This window comes from Zootoca vivipara, chromosome 2 (genome assembly GCF_965207765.1).
Source record: "Zootoca vivipara chromosome 2, rZooViv2.hap1.1, whole genome shotgun sequence".
NCBI lineage: Eukaryota > Metazoa > Chordata > Lepidosauria > Squamata > Lacertidae > Zootoca > Zootoca vivipara.
Window position 1 is genome coordinate 32,300,286 of NC_142584.1, and position 16,525 is coordinate 32,316,810.

The 16,525-nt window shown below is 45.2% G+C and overlaps 1 protein-coding gene across 4 annotated transcripts in view; it reads right to left on the bottom strand.

Moving 5' to 3' along the window:
- Positions 1 to 10,638: 10,638 nt before the first annotated feature.
- Positions 10,639 to 16,525, bottom strand: part of UNC13D (unc-13 homolog D) — a 55,758-nt gene continuing 49,871 nt past the window's right edge. For all 4 annotated transcript variants that reach the window (XM_035104510.3, XM_035104507.3, XM_035104509.3 and 1 more), the window contains 3 exons: positions 15,906 to 16,029; positions 14,976 to 15,181; positions 10,639 to 13,285 (listed from right to left, as the gene is read on the bottom strand). In XM_035104510.3, the coding sequence (XP_034960401.1) occupies positions 13,161 to 13,285; positions 14,976 to 15,181; positions 15,906 to 16,029 (455 nt within the window). In that variant the 3' untranslated portion in view covers positions 10,639 to 13,160. The remainder of the gene's footprint in view (positions 13,286 to 14,975; positions 15,182 to 15,905; positions 16,030 to 16,525) is intronic.

The following is a 16,525-nucleotide window of genomic DNA, read 5'->3' on the forward strand; positions in this document are numbered from 1 at the left end:
ACTCCTTAGGGACTTTTATGGCTGTTTTTATGTAGATCAAAGGGCAGTTTGCAGAGTTTGTTTCCTCTCTCTCTCTCCCCCCCCCCTTTCCTATTTAGGATGTAGCCCTTTTTTAGTCTTTTTCTGAATAAAGATTTAGAGGGAAGGGGAAGAGGGGCTTGCAAGTGCTTTCCAGGGTGAGGACTGGATCTGTGGGGAGAAGAGACATGGAAATCAAATTTCTGATCATGTCCTCGTCCTCCTTCTCTTGGCTCTTACTTCATCATCATTTTCATCTTTTAAAAGCAGCTGTCATGCTCTTAGCCTAACAACAAGAGAATCCCCTTTGCAGTTTTTCCCCGCTGAGAGCTTCAGGCATTCAGAACTCTTGTTGGCCTTCAGTATAGGTGAGGATCTTTGGATATCTGTTTGAGAAACAAGCATTCAATTTTTAAAAGTCTTTTTACACACTTGTAGGTTTCTACCAAAGCAACAAAAGGAGCAAAATTTCAAACAAACCAGTGATGGTAGGCCAGTAGTCACAATAGTTTTACTCAAAAGCATTACTTATCAGTGGAACTTCGTAAAGAGGAAAAGTCAGAGTTGGTGGTCTGTATTCTCTTGGCAATTAGGATGTGCTTCAGAGGTGTGGGTAATGCAAATGGAAGGCATTCTAGGTGGCAGGTAGAGGTGGAAGTGTGAAATGATGAAGGCCCTCTTTGGAATAGCCTGTGTCTTTTCTTGCTGCTTGCTGGGGGTTGGGGCGGGGGTATACTTCCTAGGCTTTGTTTTCATTGATAATTAAATGAACCTTCTAAACTTTTTTTAGTCTGCCTAATACAGGCCTGCATAACTTGTGACCCACCAGTTAGGTAGGGTGGCCCTTTGGGACTAAATCAGTTTCCTGTTTTTGTCTGCCTGCCTGGGACTGCAGAAACGGGATATTGGTCAAGTATCTGGCTAGAGGGTACAATGTTCAGTTGGTCCACATTTGGTCAGCTGATGCCATGTTACTCACCCCAAACCTAATACTTGGTACTTCCTGATGGGTAGAAACAATATGTCTCTTTCCCTGCTGTTCCCATACCACAAATGGTACTGTTACCAGCATCACAGTGTAGCATATCCACCCTATAGTTCAGACAAGGGTTGGTTTTTTGCTTTGAGTGTTAAGAAAAAATCATTCAGGTTTTTTTTTACAGAGCAAGCTCATCTGTTTGCCCTGAACAGCACTTTGTGTTGCTGGCATCCAGTAAGTTGTGGTGCACCACCATGAACTTGGGGGATGTAGAATGTGATAGAGGAGGAGGGGGACATTTTCAGAAGTTAACACTGTGTGTTTCTATCTTGCTGCCAAAAATTTGGAGTTGCATACTGAATTGAAGCATGGATTCCCTTCAGATGTAATTTCTGCAAAGTAATAGCAGACATATTGTGAGGAAGAAATAATCTTAAATTTACAGCCACGGGACAACCACAGAATTTTGCAAATGTTCAGGGGCCCCAATATGAAAATGTTTCCAGTGGCAAGAAATAGATTCACAAAATGCAGAACTGGGAGCAGGCAAACAGAGAATCCAAGATATGAAATATTAGTTAGCTGCTTAGATGTCAAGTGGAGTTACGTTCCTAATCCACTTCACATTCTTCTGAAAGATTTATAGTGAATGCCACAAGGCCATACTTAAAGCTTTGTTTGTAGGCAAGAAAAGATGGGGTTGCCCAGAGTCCACAGTGTTTCACTTCTCAAATACATTCCTTTTCCTTCTGACTAGGGAAACCTTCTTACTCTTCTATCTTACTCCTTACTAGTTTAGGTTTCAGGTGAACCTTGCCTGTCTTCTTTGCAAGAGGATATGTTTGGTTGTGCTCCCTGTTTAGCTATAGATCATCTGGGGACACCCAAGGCTTTCTATAGTCTTAGGCAGCGCCGTCTTAAGCACTCCCGGCGCCGTGGTGTGCCAGATCCTCTGGCGCCCTCCCGCCCCGTTCCGGCGCCCTCCCACCCCGTTTCCCAGCGCGGTGGGCGGGTGGGCACAGCGCGCAGCACGGGTGCAACAGGCGCTGCTGCGCGGCGGGTGGGCAGGCGCAGCTGCGCGGCGGAGCGGTCGGCCAGCGGGTGGGCGCAGCTCGCGGCGCCCTCCTGGCGGGCCGGCGCCATGGTGCCCTGCGCCACCCAGCCTGCATGTAGAGCCGGGCCTGGTCTTAGGCTGCATCTGGGATCAGTTGTGTTTGGTCCATTTGAATTGTGTGCAGTCCAATCTTTGTAGCCCAGAGGCTTGGGAGTGGTCCCCAACAGATGGGAACATTCATCAGGCATGTATGTGATACACTGTTTGCACAGTCCAGAGAGTAATTCTGGAGTTGGTGGGGACCTGACCCTCCTGCCCTTCTGCTTTGGCATTAAAAGCACCAAGCTGAAAATGAAAGACGCTCCCATGCAGACGTGCCCTTTCTACTGCTCTGCTCATTCTTAGAAAAGATATTCTAGTTGTCCCTTTGGGTTAGCATCTCTGTTAACTCTGGGTCACCTTAGTGTAGCTGCAAATGCCCTTATTTGGCTGGGTACCTGTAGACAACTTCCATGAAGATGAAGAACATTCTCCCAAAACGATCATAAAGCCTGAGTCTATAAATGCATTCCTCCTTAATATTGGGGTGTGCACTTGCTAGAGAACTACGTGCACCAGAACCATTTGTCATGGACAGCATTGACTACTATTTATATTGCCCATCTCTTACTGGGCACAGTGCATATAGCCTTGAGGGATACATTTCATAGGTTAGGCTTTTTTAAAAGATAGACAGAAATTTCTTTGGGTCCCAAGCAACCATCAACTTGATTATCAGAGCAATCATTAATTTATTTCTTGTGCTTTAGTGGGCCAGAATGAATAAAGTTTCCAAGCTCTGAGCAGAACTTAACTACACCTATTAAAAAAGAAACTTACAGTGCAATCCTAAGCATGTTTACTCAGAAGTAAGCACCATTGAATGCAATGGGGTTTGCCCCCTAGTAAATGTGTTTAGGATTGCAGCCTCCACTAGTAACTTCCATTGAGATTAAATTTGCACTCTTCCCAGAGTGCTTTACAAATGGTGTTACTGATTATGTGTTAACCTTTGATTATGTGTGGTAGGCTTCCAGGAATATATATTGGGGCCTAAATCCAACTGACTTTCATTGAAATTTGTGGTTTGGAATATTTTTTGTGTTAAGCTTGTATCCAGTAAACGTGTCGTCCTGCAGTTCCGAGTGGTAGAACTCCCACTGCAGTTTGTTTTGACTTGTTCAGACATTGCAACAGCCTGTAGGCAACAAAAAGCAACGGTCCAGTCCAGAAGGACTCTAATCTGTCATTTTGAACTGGGGAGTTTGTTTAACATGTAAAAGTGTAATATTTAGATTTATAATCTCACTCCCTTGCTCACCAGTCTCTGCTTCATTTGCAGTAGTTGACCCACCTTTCCCCAACCTGGAAAAGCACTGGAAACTCTTAAGTTATCATTCTTTTTCATAAGGGTAATCCAGCAACTCACTGTCAGGTTTTTCCTCTGGAGTTTTTCCATATTTAATGCAAGTACATCATTAGATTTGCTTCCACAATTCCACCCTCCCATATTTGGGGGGCTAATATGCATTCCCAGATGATCTCAAAGTGCAGCTCTGTTTAGGGTTTTGTTTTTTTAATTAACTTTTATGTTTGGTAAAACTGCTTTTTTTCAGTGTGTATATTGTACTAGTATCTGTTGTGTTTTTTTAAAAAAGAACACCTAATTGGCTTTTCTTTTTTGTATGGAGAGACGCTGCTGGCTGACTCTTGTGGTTGTGTTTGTTTTTGGTTGTAGCCTTTGAATGTCTGTGCCATGGGGCTTACCTGGTCTCCAAGGCCAGCAAATATGCCTCAGTCTTAAGGAAAGCTTGTTTGTTTAAAATATGTGAACATTTTTAAAACATACACACAAAAATTTAAATTATGGGGGAGTAATAATACTCTGCTGGAAATAAAATGTACTAAACTATTTTGGTAACTAACTTAAAGATCATAGGAAATAAACTCTTTGAATCGGGTCTACAGTGTTTATACAGAATTGCAGCCATTTTCAGGCTCTTTGGTGGTAACTGGTTTGTAACACTTAGTTTTGTAAACATTGTGTTTTATTGCTTCCTCTGCCTTTCTATGTGATTGTCCATAGTGAGACGATGATTTTGTGGGGAGCGATTTGTTTAGTCCTGAATTGCCACAACTTTGTGTAACTCCAACAGAATCCTACAGAGGGTGTTAGATGTGTCACTGGTCTCGAGCGTAACTTAGAGGTAGTTTCTTTGTCCTGTTTTTAAGACCTGGCAACTCTATAGAATCTTGCTGGTTATCAGATTCCTCTTTCCCACTCCTCACAACACCCCCTAGGCAAATTGCTTTGCTGGTGCGATGCAGGGGAGAAATTATACCAGAGGCAAAAGCCTGTTTACATTTAGTGCCACAACCCAATCTGTCTGTTTTATTGTGAAGGACCAAAGAATCCAAAATGGGATTTAAAAAATAAATAAATCTCCCAACCCCACAAATTCCGGACTGCTCCCTATCCAATTATTCTTTTTCCTCTACCTCGTCTCTGTCAGTATAATGCATGGGCACGAGGACATAGCAGCAGGCTGGTTTTATCCACATCTGGGAATCGTAGAAGCCCACGCTTCTCTATCCCATTCTTTAGCTCTTTTAAGACACTTTTTTTAGAAAAAAGAAAGCCTAGATTTCTATGAATTTTAATATTGAAATGAAATACCTGAAATGTGAATGCGTTCGTTAGGTACCAAATGGAAAAGCAAAACCAATCTGTTTTGTAACTTTGGGTTAGGTTTCTGCATAGGAATTTTTTGTTTACCGGGATAGGGTGGGATGAACCATGAATGAGAGGAAATATGCAAAAAAATTTTAACCAAAAGCAAATCTTGATTGAGCTAGTAGTTGCTGAGCACTGGGGTTTTTTTTTTTAGGCCAAAGGGATTCTGTGATTGGGTTTTGCCTGATGCTAAAGCTATTATTTGGTGCTAGAGTAAATCATCCTAAATGGACAGCCCAAGGAGATGTGCTTGGATTATGAAAGTTTTCACACTTCTGAGCAGAATGCCTCTTGTATTCCCGCTCTGGCCTCTATGCCAAGGCCTAATTAGGGGGGGGGGTCATTCCAAAGGTTTGGGGAGGACCTGCTAATATGACTAATTTTACCAGACAAGGGAATATTGTGGTTGCAAAAACCAGAGTATTCAAAAAGGCTGGTAGGATGAGCAGTAGAGAACTATCAGGTAGCTGAAGAATTAGTAGAGAAGTAAGTGTTAAGAATTAACCTGTATATGCTTCTTTTAAAATGATTGGCTTTGTGGGGCTGAGGAATTTCCACACATTGGGGCAGATGGCTGAGTTAATCATACAGCTCAGAGGTGCTGGGCTTCACTTCTCTACTGCCCTACTTCAGCAGAGGGGGAAATGGCACCTAACATAATTTAGTGTGGGGAATTGCCTGTACACAGCACACAGGGCCTGTGTTTGCACAGAACACTTAAGTGATGGCTCAGTGTTAGAAGGCTAAGCTGCAGCCCTGCAGTCTCTGGTGCATTCACACCGAGGACTTTGCAAGCTTTCATTTCCATTTTAGACTAACCACAGATTCTTGTGACACTTGAATCTGGATAATCTGCATTTAGTCTTAACTGCAGATAGTGAAAGCAACTTCAAACCGTGGTTTATAAAGCTGCCTCCCCACTCCCCAATAACCATAGTTACAATTAACCTCAGTTTACGGTTTGGCTGTAATGTTCATGCAAAAGCTTCCAGTTCCTCCTCATTGCAGTGCTGGAGGTGGCAAGCAGAGCATACACACCCAAGGTTTCCTTTAGCTTGTCCTTCTAATGCTAAACCATCACTTAGCATCACATTGTAAACAGAGCCAGAGACCCCACACAGAATTCTTCACAGGGAAATTCCTTTTTCTTTTAAACTTTCCATAAGTCTCCAAGCTTAACCTGAGCCACTTCAGGGGCTACACAGCTCAGACAAATGAAGAGAATTTCCTTCCTTAGCATGGAAGGACATAAAGGACTCAACAGTTTAGTGCTGTCCCACTAGACAGATAGGACTTTCCCATATTGTTTCCTTCCCTGAAAAGGAAAAGTATTTATTACCAGTGTGGGGTTTTTCCCTCATTTTCCCCCCTCCTTTTGATTCCCCTCCGGGATTATATCAGCCTTTAGAGCAATGCAACCAGAAAGTAGATGTTGCTGACGAAAAGTATTATAAGTGAAGTATTCTTGCAAACTGGTTACTGTGGATCAAAAGATCTCTATGGGGCTTCCCCACTCTGTAGCTTCCAATGTTTGAAAGGAAAAAATATATAAATACATTCTATATAAATTCTTAAAATTACACACTACAGTATTTATGGTGGCAATTCTGAACCAGTCTCCTTGGATTTTCCTAGGCAGTGGAGGGTGGCTGGGACAGAGAGCCACTCAAGTCTGTGTAGAAGTCAGCCAAAAGGCAATAGGTGGTGTGTACAATGTGGTGTTTGATTCCATTATTATAGACTGTAATGCGGAACTGTGATTTCAGCTGTTGTTCTTTCTCGTATTCTGTATATATGTGTGTTTGGCTGTCCAGAAACCTGGTTTTAGACACTCTTTCTTGGCAAAGTGGATTTGCATGTGGAGCTTAAAAAAATGCAATCTTGTGTCACAATTTCCAAGGGCAGGATGGATTTTCTAGAAGACAATAAATTTTTTTATTTTTTTGCTAAGAAAAAAAGGCAGCACTTTTGTGTGTGCATATGTATGTGTGTTTTAGAGTGTATATGTGGTGTCCATGTGAGTTTTCTTGGTGCCTTTGATCTCTACTTGAAAGCTAGAGAGGTTTGGGGGGGGGCGATGACCTGCCTAACATTCCACTAGGAAGGTCTCCTGTTCAGGTATATGAAGCAGCTGCACCATAGTAAAATGAACACGATCCCTTTGCTCTCATGGAGCTTGTGCCAGAAGTGATTATTTGTAGATTGTAGGCCAGGAATGCTGCACAATCACATTTTTTTCACCTTCCAGTTGGTTATATAGAAACAGTAGCTAGTAGCCTGTGAAGAGGACTGCAAAGATAGAACCCACTCAATTTACTGTACAGTATTTTATATAAATATATCCCTCATACTGCTCAAGATATAATACAATTTCAGGGTTTTGTGAAAGATCCTTTAAGCTATAAAGACAGTGCTTAAAAGAAAGTCCTTATTCTCAACCACTAAGTATCTCGGAATAGCTCCCAACACACCACCTGCAACAGCATCTTGGATTCTGGGGGGAATCTGCTTTTGAATGGGAACTTTTCCCCAGTTGGCTTTTTAAATACCCAGCTGGAAATGGGGAAAGCTTATCTCCTTACTTAGAACTCCCAACCAAGAGATCTCCGTATACTCTTCTCACTTCAAAATTTGTGTGCAGCAGTGTCTTGTCTCTTTCTTTCCATTAACATGAGAGAGAGAGAGAGAGAGACAAAGACATTTGTAATTGGCCTCCCAAAATCTTGAATCCAGAATAAAGTGAGCGAATTTGAGAATTCTGGGTTTGGACCATGGGAAACTCCTTTTTTTGGTGGAAATTTAATAATGCTAATCCAGCAATTTAGTGAGCCTTAAGACCCATTGAAATCAGCAAGACATATTATTGATTGAATTGAGACCCAGTGGTTGCTTGGCCCAAATTGCCCCATTGATTTCAGTGGAAGGGTTTGCATGATTAACTGTCTGAATTAGTATGTAGCTATCCCATTTGTAGTGGTAGCAAACTTGGTGCCCTCCAATTCATATCGACCCCAGTCAACATGACCAGTAGTAAGGGATGGTTCAGCAACCTCTGTAAGTCACCATATTGACCCCCCCCCTAGCATAATGGTACCTGTGTTTCCTATCTGTCCAAGTTGTCTTGTTTTTGTAATTGTGTCTCCATAGTGATTCTATCCCATCCCCTGTGCTCACTAACTAGTATTCTCCTTTGGCTGGGTAAACACAGCCCCAAAGTGTGAATGATTAGGAATAAGTAATGGGTGGCCAATTTGGATGCCAGAGCATTCACTTTGTGCTACTTTCTAAAGCATATGGAGCAGCAGGCTGGAGAGAGATGGGACAGACAAACAGCTTCTCAGTGCTAGAATGTAGGTTGTTTGGTCAATCATTGAACTAGAAAAGTAGTTCCCACAGGCAAGCCTTTCTGGAGAAATAAAGATTCAACCGGAGACTCAACTCATCTTAATCAGATGAGGCAGAAGGATCAATCTACACTTCATGAAATCACTACAAAGAAGCTGCTGCAGCGGAGGCTAGCTAGTGACTTATTTACTTGTAAGACCAGCACATGCTGTGATCTACACATATGTTAATTACTATGCACATGTGCTTTCTATGTCTAGTCTCTGTAACAGGGATGAAGAACCATTTTCAGTCTGAGGACTGTCATTCCCTTCTCGGGGTGACGATAAACACTAAATAGAGGGTGGGGCAGCTTATAAATTATAAATTATATCTTTGCACTGTAAATTATTTTTACACACACTCCTCTCTGTGACCCTCCAGGTGTCACTGGAATACAACTCCCATCATCCCTGACTGTTGGCAATACAGCCAGGGACTAATGGGGAGTTAAGAGTCAAGCAGAAGCTGATGGCCACAAGTTCCCCAACCCTGATGTAGAACAAGATGCTTTATATAGGTAGCACAAGCATGGCTTGTACAAGTTGAAGTCTTGCTTCCCTAATGTTTTAAGAAGCATCTGAGGGTTAAACAAATAAGTAGAGAAGTGATCTTATAGGCATTGTTTACTTTTGGTGACATAACTTCCCTAAGGCCTCTGCCTGAACTTAGTTGTCTTGGGATAAAATGACAGATCCTCTTTTGGATCAAGATTTGGTTGACGAACAGGACTCTGCAGGTAGAAAGAAGAGACTGTTATCTCAGGAGGAGAAGGAGGTAAGTACTATGCCATGCTAAAGACCTGTGATGGGAGTGCTGCTACTTCATTTAGTCATAAGTGTTCTGGAGGTCAAGTCTGTGGAAGATAACAATTTTGCAAGCAGGTGACAAGTGTGAGATGCCCCAAACTGGCCTTTCTACTGCGTATGTCAGAACCAACAGAATGGCACATGAAATCAAAAGGAAATGTAAGGTAGTGCACAATGAGGCAAAAAATAACTTCACATATATACTGATAAGAATTCTAAACTGACCTGGGACTCAAACTTGCCGTCATGATGGATGGCACAATAAAAATGACATTGCTGTGTAGAAATGAAGGCAGATTCCATGCTGGGCCCAGTTAGGAAAGGGACAGAAAATGATCAATATAATAATGTCCTTCTTAAAACCAAGGGGCAACCACCTCTAGACTACTACATCAACAAAGACATCACAAAACTAGAAAAGAGGCAGAGAAGTGCAATCAATATGATCAAGCAATTAAAATGCCTTCCCAATTAGGAAAGGCTAAAGTGTTTGGGGTTACTAAGGAAAGAGATGACATGGGAAAAATAGGATATCAAAGGGTGCAATAGGTAGAAGGTTAGAGTGAGCATTTCCTCCCCTCTCCCTTTCATACTGTACTGGAGCTCAGGTTCACCCACTGAAACTGATAAGAAATAGATTCACAACAGCCAAAAGGACTTCCTACAGCTCGGCCAACCTAGCAGTTCGAAAGCACGAAGTGCAAGTAGATAAATAGGTACCTGTCTGGCGGGAAGGTAAACGGCGTTTCCGTGTGCTGCTCTGGTTCGCCAGAAGCGGCTTTGTCATGCTGGCCACATGACCCAGAAGCTGTACGCTGGCTCCCTTGGCCAATAAAGCGAGATGAGCGCCGCAACCTCAGTCATCCGCGACTGGACCTAATGGTCAGGGGTCCCTTTACCTTTACAGCTAGGCCTGGGCGATATATGAGAAGCAGACCATGATGTCGGTTTCACTCAATGGTATATCGCTGGTGAAACCACCACTGCTCCTGAGTCCCTCTGCTAGCAGCGTCTGCTGCAGGGAGTCAAGAGTTCCTCCAGCGGGCGCTGCTTAGCAGAGGGATTCGGGAGTGGTGGCGGTTTCACCAGCGATATACCACTGAGTGGAACCACCATTGTACTCTGCCCTCATACGATGCAGATGGAGAAACAAGCTGTATTGGCGAGGTGCCAATACAGCTTGCTCCTCCCTCTGCATCTTTAAACTGCTCAACTGAGGAGTGTACAGCTGCCCTTGCCTCAGCCGAGCAGTTAAAGGAGCCCCCATGCTCTGCCTGTTCACCTGTGAGCGGCAGGAGCGCCTGGGTGAAACCGCATTAGTTCCCGAGGTGAGAGCTGGGGCAGTTTCACCAGGTGCCTCACGGGCAGAGGCCAATGCAGCTTGCTTTTTCAACATCTCGGTATATCACCACAGTGTTTGGCGGGCAAAAAGCTGACATCACCCAGCCCACCTACAGCGCATGATTTATGGCACTTGAGCCACAAAATGTGCTGACCCTTTCTTTGGTTGAATCATTTTAATGCAGGCCTAGTCAAATTTATGGAGGCCATGTTTAGCAGCGGGGACTGTAGTCATGATGTCTGTGACGTCTAAACAAAACTCCCAGGTTCAGAAGTAGTATACTGTCCTCTCAGTTTTTTTATTCATACAGTCACAAACCTGCACAATCTCCATGAAATAGGGATTTGGCGACACACACCGAAAAGGAAACCTGATTATCCAGGTTATTCAATTGCTGGTTCCACCCTGAGTAATTATTTTAAATGTTCCCAGTGACAGAAGTGAGAGCAGCCCATGTAAATCAATGGGAAGACCACAGCATTCCAAGACTGGAATTGGGCACAAGTGTATCCACCACCACCACCACACCAACAACACTCCAAATGCAGGGTGGATCCAATACCGGCCAATGAAGGCTGAGCATGTTCCAGTGGGCTTGAAATGGTTTTAAAAGAGGGAATGGAGTAACTGGAACACTGAACAGAAGTGCCACATTTTGTTGCACTGCCACACTTCTTAGTTACACTTCCATTTGCAGAATTGGAGGGGGATGCAAACAGTAAAGGACAGGGTTGGTGGTGCTGTTGCTTTCACACCCTGCTGTGGGCTGTGCAAAACATCTGGTTGGCCATTTGTGGTACCAGGATGCTTAAAGGAGGACGCTCTTGCTTTGAATCAATGCAGGACTTATGCTACATCCCTTCCTCCTGCAACTACTCTATCTGCCTCTGCAGAGGTTGCTTTCTACAGGCCTTTACAAAAGGAAATGAGATGATTTCATACTCACTTTCCCTCCCTACTACGAGTGCCACTGAATGCTACTGTCCCCTTATTACACTGTTTTCACCAATTTAAACTGGAACACATTATAGAATAAGTGATGGGGGGTTAGTAGATAAGACACCCAGCAGCTGTACTCTATATAGAGGATGCTCTCGGGTTTTCTCTCCTCTGCAAAGATCGTGTAGTAAGTGAAAGGCATTAAAGCACTACATATTTAAGATGCTCAAAAATGCCTCCATTCAGCTCTACCCACAGGAATGTATGCACATACACACAGTTGTAAAATAGGAAACGCTTCTGCTTGCTCAGAGCTCACCCCGCCCAAACTAAACGAGAGCCTGGCTTGGTTTCTTTCACAGCCTTTAGCTGCCAATGTGACAGAAATAGCATGCCTTAGCCTCACATAATCCTTTAGTTGTCCTTTTCACTTACAGGAAAGCAATTCCTCTTGATGGGAGAGGAAACCAGCTGAGAACTACAGTCTACTGAGTAAGTTCCCCCTTGCACAGAAACCTCGGCTAAATCTACCACCACCACACTGACAACGATCTGCTCTAGGAAAAACAGCAAAACTTAAGTTGTAGAGCAGGAGTGGGGATGGAACCTGTAGCCCTCCAGATGTCAGACTCCCAACTTGCAGCCAGCATGGCCAATGCTATGGATGATGGGAGGTGGGGGGTCCAGGTTCCCCATCCTTGCTGTAAAGACCTGGCCTCACTGGCAGCAGAAACACCTGGCTGCAAAGGAGTGGGGTGGGAGTAACAAGATGGGAATGCTTCCTGCAGTGCTATGATCAAAGCTTACGCTAGGCTGTCCCTAGATTTACCTGGAGGTCAGGGTTCACAGTAACACTTCACAAGCCTTACGGTACTGCCGAAATGGAGGTGAAATTCTAACCGTGGTGGTGGTGATTGCAGCAGTCTTATGCTCCCATCAATTCCTCAAAGCCAAGCACAGCTTACAGGTAATAAGCAACAACAGCACTGTTCATAGAAGATTCGGCTTTTCTTTTCAATTAAATCCTCTCTTGCTTTAAATCGCAAGAGTTTCCACTCCCCAGCAACATCTGTGCCTTCTTTGTGATAATCAGAATTGTGCCCTGGAGATGAGTGGGCATAGAATCCATTGCAGCGTACAGCCAGCGGCTCTTTCATTTAATTCCTTTTTAAGTCAGTGATGCTTAAATCAGAAGGAAGTGCCAGTTCCTGTAGTAGAGATTAGTGATCACAGGTCTGGGGTGGTTTGTTTGTTTTTTAACTCACCAAAATCTGCTCCCCCACCCCACCCCACCCTTTGGCTTTCTGGTGTACCAGGCTGCCTGCTTTCCATGCCATCTGGCGAACAGAGTAAAGCATTTCCTGGAGGAAATCCACAAGGGGCACATTACAAGCTTTGCGGGCCAGGCAGGCTCTTCCTCAGTTCTCGTGTGCATGCATGCGTGCCAACTGTGCGCATGTGTTTGCTCACAGCATCCCTTAGCCTGCAGTATGAGCATCAAATAGTACCACGTTTTCCATTTTTCTCAAAATAAAATAAGGGAAGTCCTTACTGCAGATGAAGAATGGATGAAAGGGGCCGGGAGTGGGTAACACAACCCTTTCCTGTCGCCTCTTGAATGGAAACAGATCAAACATTCATCCAGACACAGCTTGCTCTTCAGCATGCACTGACAAAAGAGCCCCAGGGTCTGCTGTGGCCAAGCTAAAATGCTGCATGTCCCTCTGGCATCCAACGCACCAGCAGAAAAAGCTGGAGTGGAAGAAGGGCTTCCTGCTCTCCATGGTGTGGTTTGCTGTCACTATGGCAGCACAGGCCCTGCCTGCTGCACCTTTTCAGCTCGGTCCATTCTGTTGCAGCCCCTATTGTTGCTCCTGCTGTTGCTCAGACTCCTTGGATTGCTTTGCTCGTTGTCTGCGGAGCTTCACAAATGCCTGGGCTTCCTTGTCTCCTTTGCGGGTCTCCAGCAGCTTCAGGATTTCAGCACCTGGGGCAGAGTGGGAGAGGTAACATGGAATCAGGGAGCTGTGGAATCAAGTAGACTGCTCCTACAATTAAGAGTGGTCTTGTGACGTTAAAACGTAAACCCAGTTTCCTGCATTTTAAAAAACCTGCTGCTTATTGCCCTGTTGTCAGGGAAGAAAATCCTAGTTCCTTGACGTAAGCCAGGTGTCAGCAAACTAAGGCCCGGGGGCCAAATGCGGCTCATCGGGTTCAATCTGGCTTGCGAGCCTTGCAGACCCTGCTGCCCGCTCGGTCAGTGTGCGCTAAACCAGTGTGGCGCGGAGGCCTCGCTGCGCAGGGACTGACTTGCGTGATGCTGGCGCTGCTTTGGATTGGCTGCAAGAAGCTCCTGCAGCCAATCCAAAGCCACAGACGCCTCTGGGCGATGCCCCTTCCATCCTGCTCAGGCGGCCGCATATGGCCAAGAGCTGAGTGGGAGGAAGCGGTGGCAGACAGTGGACCGGCCCCCTCTTGAAAAAGTTTGCTGACCCCTGACATAAGCTGTGCGGACAGACATCACAAAAGCTAGGCAACAACTAAGACTTAAGCTTCTTCTAGGCCAGGCATCCCCAAACTTCGGCCCTCCAGATGTTTTGGACTACAATTCCCATCATCCCTGACCACTGGTCCTGCTAGCTAGGGATCATGGGAGTTGTAGGCCAAAACATCTGGAAGGCCACAGTTTGGGAATGCCGGTTCTAGGCCAAAGCCAAGAACCCTGGCCCCTCAAAAAGTTACCTATTGCATATATCTCAAAACATCCTAAGCAGAGAATCCCAGAGGTACCCGGTGGAAAACTGCAGGACATCGCCAAAGGGTAACAAGTTACGGGGCGGTAGATGTAGCTAAGGGATACTATGCGACTGATGCGTGTGCCCCATGAAGAACAAGGCTAATTGAAAAACAGCTGTTTCCATTTCCTGTTCTAGCCCCAAGCACCTCTTCTAACTCCCTTTAGTGAGTTAAAATGCTCTTCCTGCTGGAGGTTGCTATGGAAGCAGCTTTCCAAGCAGTGAGGAAAAGGGAATCTTATTAAAAGGAGAATAGAGTTTGGGTCGGGGGGGGGGGGGGGTTGTGTTACTGTCCATCGCCTTTTGAGCTGTTGGAAGTAAAAAGCAGGAGATCTCTAGTTAAGAGTCTACTGCTAAAGCTGCTCCTATGATGCTCAGGTAAATCCAGCAGAGAAGCCTGGAAGACTCATCAGCTGCATTGGCTTGAATTTAAATTGGCTTCATTAGACTAGTTGTACATAATAACTGTGTTTGTGCAGATATAATTTACCACAAACTCGACAGCAAAGGACAGCATGCCTGTCAGTGGAAGGATTTCCACTTGCACAATGGGACTTCTCCTGCCCCTCTCGCCCCACCTCCCAGCAAACTCCCTGTTGAAGGAAGCCGCAGAATAGAGTTAGGAGGCACTTCACAGAATGTTAACTTAGCACTACGCAGGATACAAGCCAAAATCACAGGACTAAAATGCTGAGCATTTCAATATACAGCCTAGTACCGGTACTTGGTCTGGAACAAAAGAACATTCTCCCCCCCCCACCTGTATTTTCCAGGGGTGTGTGCCTGGAAGCCCATATCCCGCCTGCTAAGAGACTACAGGTTTAGCCGGCCAAAAAGGAGGACGGACAAGTGAAGCTGGGAATGTACAAGTAACGAGCTTACCAGCAGTTCCAGGATGAGTCAAGGACAATCGGGTCTGTGGCACTCTGGAAGGGTTGATGGTTTCCTCGTCCTCACTCAGCCCCAACACCTTGCAGAGGGGGAAGAAGGCTTCTCCCTCCAGATCATTGGCTCCTAAGGTGTCGTAGTCAAACACGGTGAGCAACAGGCACGCCCCATCCTGTTGGCATTTTTCTGGAGGGACCAAACTGTAAAAGGAAATGAGCACGGGGGAGGCCTGAGTTGAGTGACCCTGGTCTGCAGGCACCTCAAATGGAGGGGAAGAAGCACCACCTCTGAGCGCACAAAAAGTACCAGACAAAGGATTCCTCTGTGTTTCAAACTAGACCAACCAGTGGGAAAGCATGAACAGAAATATTTGGTAACACTCGTGGGGCAGTAGTGGCTGGAGTCCAGAGGGACGGTTAGAGCAGAAGGCGGAACAGCCAACAGTAGGGGGAGATAGAGACAAGGCCAAGCTGACTTAATTTCAGCGTTGTTCCCCCACCCACCCACCTGCTGCGTTCTGCAAGGGCAAAACTGAGGCTCAGGAGGAGGAAGCTGACAGCCAGGGCCTCCACTCCCCGGATTGGTTGTAAGTAGGGAGATCAGCAAGTGGACGCTGGCCTTCACTATCTCATGCTACTTATCAAGCTGTGTCAACCCTGGCAAGGGCTGAGCCATCTTAGCCCAGCGGTTCCATTGACCAATGCATTGCTTGAATCCCACAATCGCTTCCAGTGGTTTAAGACCCATGGGCGCTGCCTGGCTTTTAAAAAACCCTACCATGGCAAAGATCTGCAGGGCAGGAAAGGAGGGTAGCTATTTTTATTTTATTTTGTGGTTTTATATTTTGATTTTAGTCTGTGAATCACCCTGAGATCTCTGGGCATAGGGCAGTATATAAATTCAATAAATAACAATAATACATACAATTCAAATACTTCATCAAAGAGAGGGTGGAGATTGTTCTTTATGCACTGGGTCGTCCGTGTCATAACCTCGGGGAACTCGTGCCGTGGCTCCAGGGTCAGTTGGATGAAGGGGTCGCTTAAGCCTGGGGGTGAGGGGGATTGGAAGAAGTAAATCATCAGCAAACAGCAAGTCTGTCCTGGGGCATCTGTTCCTCTAACACACACCCAAGCATAAGTTGCATTCACTTGGCACCTGGTGGTGTCCTGCAATTTTAAGAGTCTTTATCTTGGTTCACCCCATTCCCCCACCAGAGAATGTTTGTTAGCACTTTCTTTTGATAAATTGTGAACGGAAGCCAAGTACATTACTGACCCATCAAAGACCTTCTAGCAAGCAAACCCCTATGGCTGCTGAGAGTTAAGTTTCAGCCTTCTAGGTTGAAAATGGGAAACTGCCTTTTTACTGAGTCAGTGCTTTGGGTCTACCTAGTGGCCCAATGCTGTGGAGTCTGATGGGGCAGTGGTGGCTCTCCAATGTCTAAGACTTGGCGTCTTTCCTAGCCTGCTAATATTTTTCAGCTGTCTGGAGGTACCAGAGATTGAACCTGGGATCTTCTGCATAAAAGGCTTAGTCTCTGC